This window comes from Mesoplodon mirus (assembly GCF_964341445.2).
Source record: "Mesoplodon mirus genome assembly, chromosome: 6".
NCBI classification, from domain to species: Eukaryota; Metazoa; Chordata; class Mammalia; order Artiodactyla; family Ziphiidae; genus Mesoplodon; species Mesoplodon mirus.
This window is the reverse complement of record NC_138982.1, coordinates 87,355,701-87,374,233: the sequence shown is the minus strand read 5'-3', so window position 1 is coordinate 87,374,233 and position 18,533 is coordinate 87,355,701. Positions and strand designations below refer to the sequence as shown.

The 18,533-nt window shown below is 41.5% G+C and overlaps 1 protein-coding gene across 2 annotated transcripts in view; it reads right to left on the bottom strand.

The window, feature by feature from the left end:
- Positions 1-11,071: 11,071 nt before the first annotated feature.
- Positions 11,072-18,533, bottom strand: part of USF3 (upstream transcription factor family member 3) — a 46,880-nt gene continuing 39,418 nt past the window's right edge. For both annotated transcript variants that reach the window (XM_082624791.1, XM_082624790.1), the window contains exon 8: positions 11,072-17,497. In XM_082624791.1, the coding sequence (XP_082480917.1) occupies positions 11,076-17,497 (6,422 nt within the window). In that variant the 3' untranslated portion in view covers positions 11,072-11,075. The remainder of the gene's footprint in view (positions 17,498-18,533) is intronic.

Below are 18,533 nucleotides of genomic sequence, written 5' to 3'. Positions count from 1 at the left end.
ACACAATATTTAAAAAGGATATTAAAAGGAAGCATACCCAAGAGTTAAGATTGAATGAAATTGTTAATTTCTGTTGCTTCATCCAGGAGATTCCAAACTACGTTGTTTTGTTTTGGTTTTTTACTATGACTTTATGATGATTAAAAATACAGTGACTGTTACTACTAGCACAGTAGTCAGTGCCACTGCCTTGATTTGTGCTAAAGTACTAGCAGTTTTACCCACCATTGCTTTTGCATCATCAGTGCATATGTCAACACAGTATATAGGCATGTCACATCTTGGTTCTATCATAAAAATAATTTTGACCTCACAGATTCCCTAAAAGTGTCTCAGAGAAACCCAGGGAGGCTGGAGACTACATTTTAAGAAACACTACTCTAGAAGCTTTAGTGTTTTACCTTTTACACTTAGGTCTTTGACCCGACTCAAATTAAATTTTGTTTATCATGTGAGGTGGTGGCGGGGGGCAGGTGTCTAGGGCTTCCTCCCCTTCCGTACTGATATCCACTTGCTCCAGCCCATTTACAGAAAAGACCATCCTTTACTCATTGAAATGGAATTGGCACCTTTATCATCAATCAAGTTGACTATATGTGTCTAATCTATTTCTGAATTTTCTGCTCCCTTCCATTGGTCTACTGTCCATCCTTGTGCCAATATCACACTGTTTTAATTATTGGAGCTTTATAGTCATTTAAAAAAATTTATTGAGGTATAATTCACATATAACATTATATTGGTTTCAGGTGTACAACAGAATGATTTGATATTTGTATATATTGTGAAGCCATCATCACAATAAGTCTAGTTAACATCTCTTACCATACATAATTACAAAAAATTTTTTTTCTTGTGGTGAGGATTTTTAAGATCTACTCTACTAGAGTAGTTTTGAAATCTGGTGGTTTAAGTCTTCTAACTTTGTTTGTAAGAGAGTCTAGACTATTCTAGGACTTTCACATTTATATAATTATTATATTAAATACTATATAAATGTAAGAATCTGGTTGTCAATTTCCACCGCCCCCCCCCCCCCAAAAAAAAATCCCTGCAGTGATTTCAGTGGCAATTGCCACTGATCATCTTTGTCTTGATCCCAACTTGGGAGAAATTATTAAGTATGATATTAGCTGTAGTTTTGTTTACTGGGGTTTTTTTGGCAGAAATGCTTTATCAGATTGAGAATGCTCCCTTCTCTTCCTCTTTTGTTTAGAATTTTTACCATAAATGGATGCTGAATTTTATCAACTAAAAAGTTACCAATTTTAAAAATATGGCAATTGAGTTACCATATTTTTTAATCTTTTATTCTGTCAATACAATGAACTGCATAAATTGATTTTAAAATGTTAAAACATCTTTGCATTCCTGAAATAAACCACATTTGGTCACGATGTACTATTCTTTTCTTATATTACTAGATTTGATTTGCTGACATTTTGTTTAGAATTTTCAGGGAATTCCATGGGGGTCCAGTGGTTAGAACTCTGCACTTTCACTGCTGTGGGCCCGGGTTCCACCCCTCTTTGGGAACTCTGGCCCTCAAGCCATCCTGCAGCCAGAAAAAAAAAAAAAAGAAGAATTTTCACAACTATGTTTATTAGGGATATTGGGCTATAATTTTCTTTTACTATAATGTTGTGACAGATTTGGTATCAAGGTTATATTAACTTCTTAAAACAGGTTTGGAAATGATCCCTCTTCCTCATGAGTTTGGGTAGATTGGTATCACTTCTTCCTTTAACATTTAGAGGAATTCCTCCCTAAGATCTCTTGGGCTTGAGGGTTTTTTGTGGGAAGACCTTTAAAAAAATCAAAACAGCTATTGAGATATAATTCACATACCAGAGAATTCCCTCATTTAAAGTGTACAATTCAACAGTTTTTAGTGTATTCACAGAGCTGTACAGCCATCACCACAATCAATTTTAGAACATTTTCATCATCCCCCATCAAAAACCCCCCACACACTATCAGCCACCTCTCACTTTCCCCAGAACTCCCCAACCCTAGGCAACCACAGATCCATTTTCTGTTTCTTTAGATCTGCCTATTCTGAACACTTCATAGAAATGGAATTATATAATACATAGTAGGAAGGTTTTTAATTATAGATTCAATTTGGCTAACAGGTATAGAGGTATAAAGATTTTCTATTTCTTCTTGTGTTCCTTTCGGTAAATCATATTTTTCAAGAATTTCATCCGTTTCATCTCAGTTGTCAATAATATTGGCATAATGTTGTAAGTGATCTTTTTATGATTTTAACTTTTGTATGATCTTTTGTGAAGTCCCCTTTTCTATTCATTTTATTGGTAATTTATATCTTCTTTTTTCCCCGATCAGTCTTTCTTAGGAGCTCTTTTGTTTTCTTTTTAATCTTTTCCAGAAATCAACTTTTGGGTTTGCTGATTTTCTCTATCATATGTCTGCCTTTTCTTCTGCTTATTGGTCACATTTTTCTGGACATTGTATATATTTCCTGGATATTGTACATAAACGAACAGCAAAGATTGAAGTTGTGTTATTTTTCACCAGAAGGGAATCACGCTTTTCCTCTGTTAGAGAGTTGAGCTGGGTGAGAACGGGGATGCAGCTGTAGTTAGAGGCAGTTCTCTTCTGGTTTTCAACGTCTTGAAGGTGAGACTGCTTCTTCTAGCAGGAATTTGTCTCCTAAGCTTCATAAAACTGTGGGAGGGCTTCCCTGGTGGCGCAGTGGTTGAGAGTCCGCCTGCCGATGCAGGGGACACGGGTTCGTGCCCCGGTCCGGGAGGATCCCACATGGCATGGAGCAGCTGGGCCGGTGAGCCATGGCCGCTGAGCCTGCGCGTCCGGAGCCTGTGCTTCGCAACGGGAGAGGCCACAACAGTGAGAGGCCCACGTACCGCAAAAAAACAAACAAACAAAAAAAAACTGTGGGAGCTTTCACTATGCCTTTTCAACCCATACTCATCCAATGTCCCCAGGGGTTAAATAGAAAGGCCAGAGATCTCACCTCACCTAGGGAGGCCTTTTCTCTCTCTGTTTTGTTCAGATCTATTTATATAGTCAGAGGAATTTTGTCCTCTTATATTGATGGGTTTTAGTATCTTTCTAAACATAATTTTCTAATTTATTCTTTGTTCTAGTGGTGCAGTGGGATTGATAACATGCTACTAGCTATTACATTCTATCCAAAAGTGAAAATTCCCTGGATAGCTTTTTAAAGAGATATAAGTTATTAAAATCACTTTCCTTCAAACATCTAACTAAACTGGAAAGCTAACAAAACGTTAAATATATAGCTGTTATAACTTGCACATTCATTTTAGGGATATTGAATCTATGCACAGTGGTTGCACTATTATAGGTTGTATGCACTTTACAGCATATTAGGGTTCCCTGTATAACCAAAATATATGATACACCTATGACCTCTGTATGAGAGGCAGTGGGCAACAGCAGAAAGAACTCTAAACCCTTGATAGTCAGAATACTGAGCTTTAACCCGAACTCGCAAAACGCTAGACCAGGAAAATATAGTGAGCACTAATTTCCTAGAGAACATGTGAAATAAATGCTCTCTAAACTCATTTTACCTGTTTTAATATTAGGACATGTTTTACTCATTCATAAGACAAAAATGTCAGGTGTAAGTGAGATGAACACCTGAGCATCTGCTCTCAGATTCAATAGAACCTACCAATGTTTGGGGGGGGGGGTTGTATAAATTTATTTATTTTTGGCTGCATTGGGTCTTCATTGCTGTGTGCGGGCTTTCTCTAGTTGCAGCGAGCAGGGGCTACTCTTCGTTGCGGTGCACGGGCTTCTCATTATAGTGGCATCTCTTGTTGCGGAGCACGGGCTCTAGGCGCGCAGTCTTCAGTAGTTGCAGCACATGGGCTCGGTAGCTGTGGCTCACAGGCTCTAGAGCACAGGCTCAGCAGTTGCGGCGCACAGGCTTAGTTGCTCCGCGGCATGTGGGATCTTCCCGGACCAGGGCTTGAACCTGTGTCCCCTGCATTGGCAGGCGGATTCTTAACCACTGTTAAGAATTGGCCATTGGCCGCCATTGGCCACCAGGGAAGTCCCCTACCAGTGTTTTAGAAGTACCTCTCGTTACCTTCTCCCTCCCTCCTTTTCTAAGAAGTATCCATTATCCTGAATTTTGGGCTTCTTATTTCCTCAATTTATAACTTTTGTTGATTGTTTTTTGTTTTTTGGCCACACCATGTGGCTTGTGGGATCTTAGTTCTCTGACCAGGGATCAAACCTAGGCCCTCAGCAGTGAAAGTGGAGTCCTAACCACTGGACTGCTGGGGAATTTCCCCTCAATTTGTCATTTTTCCCACATCTGTAGGCTATCCCCAAAGAATAAATTGTTTGATTTAAAGGTATTTAAACTTTACATAGCTTTATACTGCACAAGATCCTCGGCAACCTATTTTTCCCCTCAAACTTCATGCTTGTGAGATGTGACAAGGTGATGTGGGTAGTTGTAATGAAAGACCTAATTCTTGTCCCAAAGTTTTGTGCTTCAGTTTCCACCGCTACAAATACACAAGGAGGAGAGTTTAAATTGAATCGTCTATCAATTCTCTCCAGATCTGAAATTCTAATTCTACTTTTTACAATAAATATAGAGGTGTACAGTTTACTCCAAAAATATAGTGCTAATCATAATTATGATTTATCTGAGGTTGACTCATTGATCAGAAACACAACCCCATGGGAAATGTGTCATGGAGTCATTTTCAAACATTTTGGCAAAATTTAAAGATTACCTGAACATGAATCTTCAGTATGTAAGACAAGTCATTTTAATACCAGGTTTGAAGCAGCACAGGCCACTGATGATGAGAAAAGGCAGAATTCACAATGCAAAAATGCAAAGTTTATTTTCTTAAATAAAATACTATATTCATATCTATACAAATAATTATTACAACCATTAAAATGTTACATTTACCAATAAAAATTTCAAAACTTTAAACAAGAGCATGGTTCAGAATATTCACACCCTAGTACAATGCATTTGTAAAAAGATGTCAAAATAAACAGGACCTATTCTTATTTACAACTGTAGGACAATCCTGACCATATTATACATATCTGCTCTGGATTCTATTACAAAACAAATTAGCTCCCATTAGAATTATAAACCAGGTAATTTACAGTAATAGGACACAGTGCACAGCAGACATTGCTGGCGTGAGAATAGTTACAAATATTACATACACTACTGAAAGCACTACAGTTAGATCTTTTCTGGTGACTGCCCTACAGTAAGCTTCTCACCCAGTGTATCTATAAATAATTTGTGAAGGTAACTATGTTCTCAGATTTTTCCACCCACTTTTACTGAAATGAATATGTGTGTATATGGATATATATATATATATATATATCTATATATATATATCTATATCTCCTGTTGAAAGTGGAAGCAAATCTTTTCTTCACAGTAACACAACTGCAGCATTTTAAGCAACACTGTCTGGTCCCTTTCTTCTTGGAAGATCAACAGTTCAACTCCCCCTAAAAGTTACCAATATAGTCATGTCCAGTGCCTCACAGATGAAAAACGGTTTTAAGACTTAGGGGATGGAGGAACAGAGGTCCAGAAAAGTGAAGAGGGGACTGACATGGAGTAAACTTTAAGTTCCTATGACATAGTATGGTGTATAGCTGTACACACAACTGAGGGAAAAAAATTAATGATCATCTTTTCAAAAAAGTGTTAACAAATGAAGAGTTGTCTTCTATGTCTCATGAGATCCCTAGTGACAGATTATGCGGTCATCCAAAATAACACCAATTTGGATACTATCCCCAATATTATCAACCCAGGTTGGCTCATGTTTATGAAGCATCTGAACACAGGCATGTGCCAGAAAACGATTACAGTTGACAGGGTTTGTGCAAATCTAGAAAGAAGAATGTTGAATGGCCACCACATACAAGCTCTGAGTTTAAAGGGAGTCTTGCATCTAACTAGTAAGTTTTTTACAAGATCAGCTTTAAAGATGGCTCAGAGAATGTTAAGGCAACAGTGAGAAACATCAGCTGTACTTGTCATCTAGGTGTTTGATTACACAGCATGTACCATCCCGGCCGGTTCTTTGCTGTAACAGAGGAGTGAGTGAGCAGTATGTTCCAATAGCTGGTCCTAGGACCAGAGGCACAGTTGCAGGTAAAGTGCAGTCTCAGGGTAGCGGCATGCGGGCACAAGTAGAAGCTCTGTGTCCAAGAAGTTCCTCAACACTTCTTCCCAGAACACCTGGATTGCCTCAATCTGAACCTGATGTCCCCCACAGACTCTAGTAGAAACACTCTTAGGCTCACACAGGAAGTGTAGAATGCAGGGAGAATATTGTTAAGTAAAAAAAGGACCCTTTTCTGTTGAACTCTGGAGGAAGGAGAAATGGTATCCTTCAGCCAAAAAGGTATCGGAGAAGAAACTAATTTCTGGCCGTTAATTTGCATAAAAGTATCATAAAATCATCACTTATTATTATTGCCCTCTGGAAGTACACAGCCATAGGTCATTATCTCTGGGCAAAGGCAGATTTAGAGAGACAGCAGAATTAGAACAACGACTTCCAGGTTCCGAAGGATATCAACCCAAAGCTATCTGATTTTTGTACCACCTTTGCCCTTTCTTAACTCCTCCATGAGGGGAAAGAAAAAAAAACAACTCTCCCAAACAAGGGACAGAACTATATGGCACATTAAACATTTTCAATCGGTCGTGAACTACTTTTGTTTCGAGAAATTCTTGTTGCCCCTTAATAGAATAAGAGATATAATGGCTTCCAAAGGCAGGCATTTGGGAATCACTGATTTGGAAGTATGAGTCCCTATCACACACCGATCCAATAGACACTGGACCCAATAAATGTTTCAAGGCAGAGGAGTAATCATCCTTCTAAGGAAATGACCAGATTCCCTGCCACCTGTTTGACATGGAGCAGATGGAAGAAAATAAGAGCCTAAGTACTTATGTATCAAAGGAAGGATAAAGCTAAGAAGATGCATATTAGTGAGTCTTTACCATTTCTCAAATTTTAAAAACTTCACTCCCATTAAAATGTATTTCTACATTTTTTTGGAGTATAAATCTTAGCCTCTCCATGAAATGGCCAATGTTAGAAGAGCAAGGAAAACGAATTATCTTTAAAATGTTTAAATAATTTTGTATATTAAGAAGCCTGATTTTTTTTTTTTTTTTTTTTGCGGTACACGGGCCTCTCACTCTTGTGGCCTCTCCCGTTGCGAAGCACAGGCTCCGGACACGCAGGCTCAGCGCCCATGGCTCACCGGCCCAGCTGCTCCATGCCATGTGGGATCCTCCCGGACCGGGGCACGAACCCGTGTCCCCTGCATCGGCAGGCGGACTCTCAACCACTGCGCCACCAGGGAAGCCCAAGAAGCCTGATTTTTAAAAGTTGATCTTCACTGCAATTCACCCTGATATGTGACTGAAAATCACTGAAAAAGAACATTCCTTCCTCGTTCTTCTCTTCCCAAAGTTCTGATACATTACATTTTATAAATCATGATCACTCTGGAATTTGAACTCCTTACTTAGAAAAAGGGTGCCATCTCTGGTACACCCCAAAGGTCTTAAAATAAAAATAAAAATAAACTTCCTGGAGCAGTATAAAACATCTCAAAACAACCTGTATGTACCAAAAAAGAAAAAGAAATGACATCAAAGTTGATTTCTTTTATCCATGATTGACACATTAGAAGTTTTTACATGATGAGAAATCTGAAAATTTTCACCTCATCAGAAGTTGCTATGTAAAATGTTTAGAGGAATCAACCACTTTCTGAAGCTGTTTCTATGTGAGCAATAACACTACGAGAGAGAAATGATTTAATCGGTGACTCTCACTTATGACTCATACCTAAGTTAGTGTATTTCTAGAAATTACAAATTTATCTGTGGAAATGGTTTTACATTCTATAGACATATATTAGCAAGCCATAAGTAACATTAAATTTACTATAACAAAAATTGACTATGTTCTCTGCCATTCCTTTGCCAAAAATTATACCCAGAGATCGTTAGATATTAAATAATAAATTTCCTCCCCCAGACCATATAGCTCTAATTATCAAATACTTAATACTGCTGGTAAATCTAATATACTCGGGCTTCCCTAGTGGCGCAGTGGTTGAGAGTCCGCCTGCCGATGCCGGGGACACGGGTTCGTGCCCCGGTCCGGGAAGATCCCACATGCCACGGAGCGGCTGGGTCCATGAGCCATGGCCACTGAGCCTGCACGCTCTGCAACGGGAGAGGCCACAACAGTGAGAGGCCCGCGAACCGCAAAAACAAACAAAAATCTCATATACTCGTGCTTATAAATCAAGTAAGATTACTGTGCTCTGAACATTTTCAGAATTGAGTTTGTGTAAAAAATGATCTCTTACATACATACATACATGTCTGTAAGATAATTAGAGCTACATGTAAGCAGGAGCCAAATTATTTGCAGATGGTCTATCTTTCCTCCAATGGTCAAATAAGCCTTACTTAGGGGGTAGAGACTCTTTTCGGGATCAAAGTGTTATATTCCTGGAATGAAAGCTCTGAGGAATGTAAATGCTATCTCTGAACAGAGCTGAGCAGAAAAATACAATCAAGGCAAGAGAGAAATATCTGCAAGTATCAGGCTTGGGGCCTTTCCACTGAATGTTCAAATCGAGCTTCTTCTTAGCCTGTTACCTTAGTTCCAATTCTAACAGTCTCCAGTTCTTCAGAACTCAATAGCCACTGTGTGTGTGTTGGCAGGTACAGGAGCAGGAGGGGGAGACAGAGAGAGAAAGACAAGGTGAGAAAGAGAGAGGGAGGAAGGGAGGGAGGGAGAATGAATAGCTGAACACATTGAAACCAGTCCTTGAAATGAGCAGACTGGACCTTTCAAGAACAAAGAAAAACTTGAATGTTAAAGCTTAAAACTCAGGTTTTTTTTTAAGTTATAAACCTCACATATTTTTTCTCAATTGACTACTGTGTTTATCTGCTGTCTTGTTTAAGTAACTTATTCATGATGCTCTCCTATTCCTCCCCACGAGCGTTTTGAAGGGAGAAAATACAAACATTTTTCTTATTTTTTTTGCCCCCAGGAGGCTGCCTCAGCTGGCAGCAGGAAGAGACGGGAAAATTTGGTGAGAACAGTTGAAGAGGCACAGATGACCCTTTTGCTGAGTCTTTAATAGAGGTATTCACTGGAGTTAACTGCTCTAACCAAGCCTTAGGAGGCTTTTTTTTAAGGAAAAAAAAAAAACAAACGAAATTCTGGTCCGTGGGTTCACTTTGCTAACAGAGTAGACAGAACAGTTTATATCTCCCACTCCATCCCATTTTTGGCAGACTATAACAACAACAAAAACTAATGGGCTTGAGAATGTGAGTACATATAATTGTTTTCTTAATTTTTAATTAAATTTTCAAAATTCAATTCATGAATTTTGAATATATTTTTAAAATTCATTATTAACTTCAGCGGGGATTTTAAAAAACGCTACATCAAGTTCTTCTACACTTCAGCAGGTCTCAGGTCCCAATTCCTCATTTTCAGATGGCAGGCCTATTTTTAAAGAGCCAGTTTATACTTTAAAATCTATGTCCAAGTACACACACGCTCACAAACATGGACATATGCAAAGACAATTTTTTGAAGCACCATTTCACATCTACCATCAGGAAAAATAATGAACAAATTTATCTTCTCATTGTAATTCTACTATGAAGGGTAATAATGCAATATACAATGCCATATTTTAAATATAAATATCAGTAATGAAAATACTGACAGAGCTTAAGACTCTGTTCAGAAATATTTTTAAAGTAAGGCTCAAATAACTGTGTAGATTCCAAACACGCTATTTACTGATCAGTCCATAATGATTAAACAAATATAAACTTAATTCAAGATCAAATAAATAGAAGAGAATTCTACAACAAAACTCAATGAATGAAACAATCTTTAACTGAACACATGCAAAACTCCACAATGCCACTGCTTTTATCCTTATGGCCTGATGCAAAATGCAAGTACAAAATGGAGAACATCTATGTACTTTGCTTTTTAGCTTTCCACTTTTAAGGCTACTTGTTTAAGGAAGACCTTTGCTTTACAGGATCTTGGCACATTAAAGGATAACATGGTTCCCTAATTTGGAGAACAAGACATGACATTCAGATAATTTATGAATTGTTATAATTAAGAAAGAAGCCTCTACCTAAACCAAACCTTGGGAATACAGGTTGATTAAACAACTCATTTATTTGCTAACTGCTTGACTTGAATCATGGACATTCATTCTACATTAAGTCAACACCTGCCATGGGTAAGAAACTGTTCTAGATGCTGACACTGGCCCATACTTGGTTATGAGCCATTGTGTTATATCGAACTGTCTGTATTTTTGGAAAGCAACTCAATCAGCTCAACTATCTATTTTACAAATTATCAACAATCAAGTTTAAAATCTAGGTTCCTGGGCTTCCCTGGTGGCGCAGTGGTTGAGAGTCCGCTTGCCGATGCAAGGGACACGGGTTCGTGCCCCGGTCCGGGAAGATCCCACATGCCGCGGAGCGGCTGGGCCCATGAGCCATGGCCGCTGAGCCTGTGCGTCCGGAGCCTGTGCTCCACAACGTGAGAGGCCACAACAGTGAGAGGCCCGCGTACCGCAAAAAAAAAAAAAAAAAAAAAAAAAAAAAAATCTAGGTTCCTTCCTACCACCCAGGACACACCAAGATGATCTCCCTCAACTTCCAGCCGATTAATATCTAGGGCATGTCAGATTACAGATCAAACTTGAAAATGTAAATCTGCTTGGAAAATTTAAAAAGTACACCATGCAGTTAAAAATGAAAGATAATTTGTTTTTGACGACCCAGTATTTGCCTCATCTCTGACACGGCTTCCCTACATTCAGAAGACAACTGACAATTGATTATACAAACACAAGGAGATACATTCACACAATCTCTCTCTTCCTGTGCACATGTGTGAATACACACACAAATACATTTGTAACCTCACCCATTACATTTATGTTTAGTCAGTCAGTATTTAAACAGCTGAACTGCAATCATGACCTAAAATATGGCTTATGTTGTGGGCAGGTCTGTTTGAGGACTGCTTGGAAGAGTCCGAGGCAGAGGAGTTTGCTATCGTAAGCAAAGGTGACATTGCTGAGCCATCAGGGAGAGCTGTAGCTATTTCTGGAAACAAAGATGTCATATTAAAATTGGATAAGTGAGAGTTGGTCATGTGCATTGGGGGCATGTCAGGGAGAAGAGGAAAACTTGGTTGAGCAAAACCAACAGGTCTGGGAGGAGATAAAATTGATCCAAATCGGTTATTCAAACTTCCACTGTTTACCTTCTCTGTGCTAGGATTCGAGAACATTTGATTAGAAAAATAGGGGATTGAAATATCATTGGACAGTGTAGGATGAGCAGGAGAGTATGGGGGATAGAAGGAGGGGAGAGTATTTTGGGGATCTACAGGGATGAGGGCTGGAGTTCGAGTGGCACTAGGCTGAGTAACCTGTGGAATGAAAGAAGCATTAGCATTTATTGGTGGATTCATGCCACCCTCAGGAATAAATGGAAAACCAAAATTTTGTGATAGTGTATGCTGGTCAGGTGCTGAATTATCATTAGGTACTTGTGGGCCATCAGGCATGAAACGAACAATACTTCCTCTCTTTTCTGTAGTGGGTTGTTGGCGTCCGAGAATCATACTGCCACTAGTAGACAGAGGAAGATGGGGAAGACTTGGATCAAAGACATTACTATGTCTTTGGTTTCCAGAGCGATTCCTCTCAGGTTGACGAATTTTGGAACCGCTGCTGTCTTGCAAGGGATGCCTTGATCGCTGGGGAACTGAAGAACTAGTCTGACGTACAGGAGGCCCTTGGTCAGCATTTCCGTGAGACACAGACGGATGCGGCAAACCTGGCCTTGCAACCCCGTGCATGTTGGTTGTGACTGGAGGGTTCATGTGGCCCTTGGTCCCGTGACTGTCAGTGATCCTCATGGGATTGGACTTCTGTACAGAAACGTTGGGACTTGTGTTTCGACCTTGAATATCTCCCGAGGAAGAAGAACTCGAAAATGGAATATTCAAAGTGCTGTTCCTGGTGTTAATTGCACCCAGGGACATGTCACAACTCTCCCTATTCTGACTCTCACTCTCTCTTCTAATATGGACACTTTCATGAGTTGGGGGACAACTATATTCGATTGCAGAGGAGGGACCACACTGTGTATTCCTCTGATGCTCTGGGAGTGATCTCTGGCTCCCAATGACCTGATCACCCAGGTGAGGGGCAAGCAAACTCTGCATGAAACTTTGGTGACATGTATTTTCACTGTCCCTTGGTGGGACAGCATTTCCTGTTGGGATGCTCTGAACTGGTGGGTAAGGTAATCTCTTTTGGCGGTCAATTGGTGGTGGACCAGGGTTTTGACTAATTCGAAAAGCCTGGGACTGCATACTCCTCAAGGACGACACAGGGTTACCTATTTCATTATTTCTTGAAGACTGTACTTCAAAATTACTCTGGGGCTGCTGACTGGCTCCGCTTGGCTTAAATGTCTGACAGTCAGAAAGGCGGATATCTGAGGTAACAGTATGGTCCACACGACCCTGCATATTATGAATGGCCAAACTCTTATTTCTGGGAACATCAAGGTAGCTTCTCATTTCAAGCTGATCTGAAATTCTGGAGCCCTGAATCGATATACCCATTCTCTGCTCTGAATTGGAAGATGACTTTCCAATGAGTGCCTCTGCAGAGTAACTTGAAACTCTGTTTCTCTCTGGCCTGTGTGGAGTACAAGTCATGTCTGAAGGTCTCGTCACAATACTCGGTTGGGACACCATTTGCTGCTCTATGCCTCTTGATGTCAGAAGCCTCTGTATTGGATTATGCCCAGATACGTGTTCAGAAGAAAGTCCCGCACCTTGTTGCCGGCTTCCCACATCCTGCTGGTGCATGATGTCTTGACTGAGATGGTTATGGTGACTCCGGCTTGTGGAAGGGTTTTCACGACTCTTCTCTGGCTGGGAGCTTCCAAAGTGTTGCTGCATCTGTTGCTGCATCTGCTGATGGTGGGGGTGTGGCTGACCGCTCTTGGGTCGGGATTGGTCAGTTCCATGGTGCTTGGGTTGTAGAGAAAGCTGAGAGGCCTGAGTGCCCTGAACTAGAGTCCTCTTTTTCTGCATCTGAACTTCCTGTTGCAGGGCTCTCTGTTGGTGGACGTGGGGCTGAGAGTGGACAGAGCTCTCCGCGTGAGGTACGTGATGCTGCAGTTGATATAAGTGATGCCTCTCTCTTAACTGCCCCACTTGCTGCTGCTGCTGCTTTAAGTAGAGATGGTTACTATGCAGGTGAGGCACCCCTTGAGCTGGCACATGCTGCTGCAGGGCCTGCAGATGTTGGCTGGCCTGTGTTTGCTGCTGCTCGGCCACGGAAGGCTGTGAATTGCACTGAACCTCAGTTTGCCTCAACGCAGGGGCCACAAAGTTGTTACCAGGTGGGAATAACCGCGTAAGGCCGTCTCCATGTGCTGGGTTGCTAATAGGCACAACTGAGTTTGAAGAGTTGGGAGGGATTTGACTAACCATCATTTGAGTTTGGTCGGAAATGCTGTCTGGAGTTCGGCTCATCAGGGACAGACCTTCAAGCCGGAGGGGAGCCGGCTGACAATGCTTTTGACGTTTAGCTGAAGACAGTAAAAGGTCATCTTGGACAGCACGCTTAGCAGAGTTTTTACGGCTTTCATGACTTGGCTTTAAGAGTGGCTCTTGAACCTGTGGATTTGGTATGGTACCAGCCATAGTATTTAGCTGTTCTTGGGAGTATTCGGTCATCAGAGATGGTCCAGGAGGCTGACTGCCATAGGAGCTAGATGAAACCGTCAGATTAACTGTTGCAGGAACAGCTGTTTGCTCTGAAGTTTGGGATAAACCAGCGCAGCTGACCAGAGGATGGCTGATGCTGCTCTGATGGATAAGATTATTCACACTTAAACTGGTGATGCTTGGTGGCTGAGAAGTCGAAACCTGTAAAGAGGCAGTTGATGTTTTCACTCCTATAGAACAACTTGGTTTTTCAAGGGGCCGACCCACAGTTGCTTCAATTGAATCCTGAGAATTAAATTCATTTGGTGTCGCTTCTGCCTGTCCTGGGCCATTCTCTTTAGATATCTGTGTTTTGAAAGGCTGGTCTCCCTCTAAAGAGGATGCTTCAGAAGGCTTTGAAGGAACTTCCCTTATATCAGCCTGGGTGCCAGCTCTTCCCTTCTCAAGGTTCTCCTGGTCAAAAATAGCTCTTGCTGCAAGAGCAACTATATCAGTTTGCTCTACAAAGGTACAGCTGTCACACGTATTAGTCGTTGCATTGCTGGTGACATCCTCTCTAGTTGTTTCAGGAAGCATGGATGCAACTGAGAAACTACGACTACTGCCAGAGCTGGTTGACATGGGGGAGTCAGCCTGCCTACTGGTGAGCAAAGAACCATTAATAACCTCCTGATCAGGGATGCAGGAATGATGCTGTCCTGGATCTCTGTCATCACTGCTCATCAGTAATAGCTCCTGTTTGGGATGTAAATCAACACTTGAATGGACTATTTTAGAATTTTCTGAAGAAAAGTCAGGATGGTCCACCTGGACTGAAAGAGATGATTTCTGAGGGTCTTTTTCTTTAGCAAGATCAGATAGCAATGCAGTTAAACCCTGCCCCTTTAAGAGACCTGTGGTTTGCACTGTAGCTGATGAATCTTGCTCAGTCCTGCAAGGTTCAGCAATGACTTCTACCTCAGAAACACAGTCATTACTTGCAGTGCTCGTGGCAGATGACAAATCAGAAACCTGAGAAACCAAAACGTGGGGATCGTTCGCAGACGAAATCAACACATTGGCTGAAGTGCAGGATTTGGCAGCATCTGGCAATGCCAAACTAGTTGGTGGCTTATCCTGAGATGTCTCTCGTTGGAAAACGGGGAGAGAATCTTTGGATTTTGCTGGGGCCATTGTAAAATGTTCACTTGTTACAGATTCTTGGGAGGATGAGCTAGACTCTTCTGCTGACTTAGATTTGGGTATGGACTCAGGTATCACTGATTCAGAATTCAGAACATCCAAAGAATGTGAGCCAGAAACACTTACACTATTTGCCTGGGACATAGTGACAGATGGTAACACACCAGGGAGGCTGTCGAGAAGTCCATCATTACACGATGGCTCTGTGGAGCCTTCAGTGCTGGGGCAGTCTAACTTACCCACATCTCTGGCTGGATTCAGAGTGCAGGCTGACTTATTAGTGGCTAAGTGTTTCTTGACACTCGGCTTCTTATTCAGCCTTTTGGGCTTCATGTTAGGCAAACAAGCTACAGTGTTCATTGAGGGAGTGGTCACTAGATTATACGTACTGGGTAGTGTGGCTGAATTCTCCCTTGTCATGGGAGATGCTACAGCTGTTGTTAATGAAACACAGTTAGCTGTGGTGGTTTGACTATTTGCAGCAGTTTGAGGATTGGCAGGCTGGCTAACAGACAGTTGTACACAGCTTTGCCCAGCCATCTGCGATATGCTTTGATTGAGGCTGGCCAAAGCGCCAAATGTATTCAGGGCAACATTGGTATTTGGATCTTCGCTGGTGGTGGGTTGAATAATTTGCATAGGGGTTTGACTTGTAGTTCCTGATGAAGACATCACAGGCTGCAAAGCAAAGAGCTGTCCATTTAAAGAAATGGTTTGAGGCTGTTGTTGGTTTGACATGGTTACAGAAAAAGTTTGTGTTGAATTAGATGCTGATAAAGATGAAGGTCTTGGTAATATGTGGACAAGGTGCTTTCCTCCAAAACTCTGTGGGGTCGAAACATTTTGCACTGAATTGTTAGAACCTATGATAGCACTGGCTCCACTGACAGGGAGTCGAACAGAACCGGGAGGTGGAGCAGAGAGGAGTGGCAAAGGGTTCTGATTAGCTGCCTGTATGATGACTATCTGTTGACCTACTGTTTGGTTGGGAACCTCTGCCCTCATCATTGTTGGGCACGGGGTGGTGCTGGGTGGCTGAAGAATGATAACGTTTTGATTAGCGTTAACAGCCGACCCAACTGGCTGAGCCACCTGAATCACTTGCATTGCTGAATTCAATGGAAGGATACTTTTTGGAGGCTGAGATTTAACCTGTGGCTGGGCAATCAGTGACTGCATAGGTAAAGATGGACAAGAAGGCAAGGTTACAACTACTTGCTCAACTGGCTGCCCATCTGCTGGAAAGGAATTATTCAAGTTGATGCCTGTAGCCACACATCTACTGTGGTTGGCCGTGGTGGGGCTAGTACCAGACTCATTTAATACCGGAGTCACAGCAGAAGATGGTGTCTGGCTTAAGGGCTGAATAGTGTTTCCCGCCAGTTGCAAAGTAGTCCACGTTGTCTGCGTGTTTCCAGCTGAGGAAATTCGGGTAAGGCTATTAATGTTTTTCAAATCTGAAGCACTAACAGCTGAAGAAGGCAAAGAACAAGAAAGAGTCCAACCACTGTCCACAGGGTTTGCAGAAAGGGTGCTCACAGGGGTGGTGGTCTCCCCTCCTCCAGGGGCAGATGGGGCCACCACCGCAGTAACACTTGTCAAGTCTGCACCCTTGCTAATGCTCGCTGGACAAGAATCACCTGCAGATCTTGGAGGCTGGGAGCAAACTGTCGTGGTAACGGAAACAACAAAGTTGGTTTGAAAATCACTTCGGCACTCCTGTACGCTCAGGCAGGACTTGCTTCCTTGGTGCCCTTTAGTGGCAGCTGCTGAGCAGCTGGAGGAGATGCTTGTGGCACAAGGGACTGTTTTCTTCAATGATTTGGGGCTCTCTTGCCCATTCTTATTTTCAGAAGAATTTTGATCCTTTAGACATGTGTGCAATGAATGATGCTGGGGTGGTACAGGCCCGACAGGGACAGTGATCAGTGAGCCACTGCTGGCACCAAGCACACTCGACTCGCTTTCGGAGGTGGAAACCTCAAGAATATTTTGAGCAGAAATGGTAGCAGGAAGACAAAGAGGAACAGGCTGGTTGGCAGCCAATGCAGAAACCGTGGTCTGATGCCATGGCTTGTTTTCAGAAGGGTAAACTCCAGAAATAGACACAGGAGTCACAAGATTGCAAGTCCTCTGTACTGGCACCACATTGGCAGTTTGCTTCTGTAAATTATGACCAACGTTAAAGGTTATCCCCTGAACAGCTGTTCCCTGGCTATTTCCACCAGGCTGACTCCCGTTGGAATAAACAATGATATTCTTTTGAACCTGGTCACTGGGAATAACAACAGAGACCTTTGAGTTTTTAAGATTTCCTTTCCAGTGGATTGTGGGGTCGTCGTATAAACATATGTCATTTGCTTTTAGTAATTCAATATATCGGCCATTTTCTTTTTGAATTTCTTCCAGTTGTTTACGTAGCTTTTTAATTTCTTCAGCTACAATATCAAAAACAAAAATGAAAAAATTATCACTAAGTGTCAATATTTATAATAATTTAAGAAATAGCTGTATACTAAACTACTGAATACTAATTTTAGCATTCTAAATACCTCAACTGAGAAGCTTCAGCTCTTTTCTAATATAAGTTCTTTCTTCTTTTTAGAATGGTATCTCAAATCTCTATCCTAATCCTTTGAAAAGTATGTATCTTTAAAGGTCAACAATTCAAAGGTCAAAAATTACTCATAATGTAGAAATCTCAAAATTCAAAATAGGGCAGCAAGGAAAGACATCATGGTAACATGCTAGGAAAATAACACTGAATATCAATATAATAGCATTTAAATGTTGCAATAACTAACATTACTTTATGGTGGTAACAGAGAGTCTTTTTTTTTTTTTTGGCCCCTCTGCACGACTTTCAGGATCTCAGTTCCCCAACCAGGGACTTAACCTGGGACCATGGCAATGAAAGCCCAGAATCCTAACCACTAGGCCACCAGGGAACTCCCGACAGTCTCTTTTATAAATGGCTTTAAACTGGTTCCTATTTTACCCTTTGAAACAATAGAGACCAAGCAGAACATGTAAGAAGTAAGATGGGAGAGTGCCGAAGAAAGCACCACCAGTGAAACGTGCTTTTTCCTTGGTAGGGCCAATGCGTGTATGCTAGTGAGTAGTGAAGATGCCCCTGATGCCCTACACTGTTTTAAAGGAGACAGCCTCAACCATGGATACTAAGGGTCAGCCTTGGCTGTTGGTATGTATGCTCTGTGACCCTATACATCCCCACCTGACTTGCCATAGTAGGTATTCTCCCCCATTCTCTCCGCCAAAGGCAGCCGATCCTCAAGGCCAGTACCTTATAAGGTAGCCTGAAGTAACAAGTTCTTTCCCAACGAGGAGGAGATGAGACTATCAGATTGTTTTTCTCAGCTATTTAAAGAAAGAGCCACAGAAGAAAGATGCCAATGTGCTATGGACATTAGAAATTAAAGGACAATTATCATGGACCAAATAATAAAGAAGATG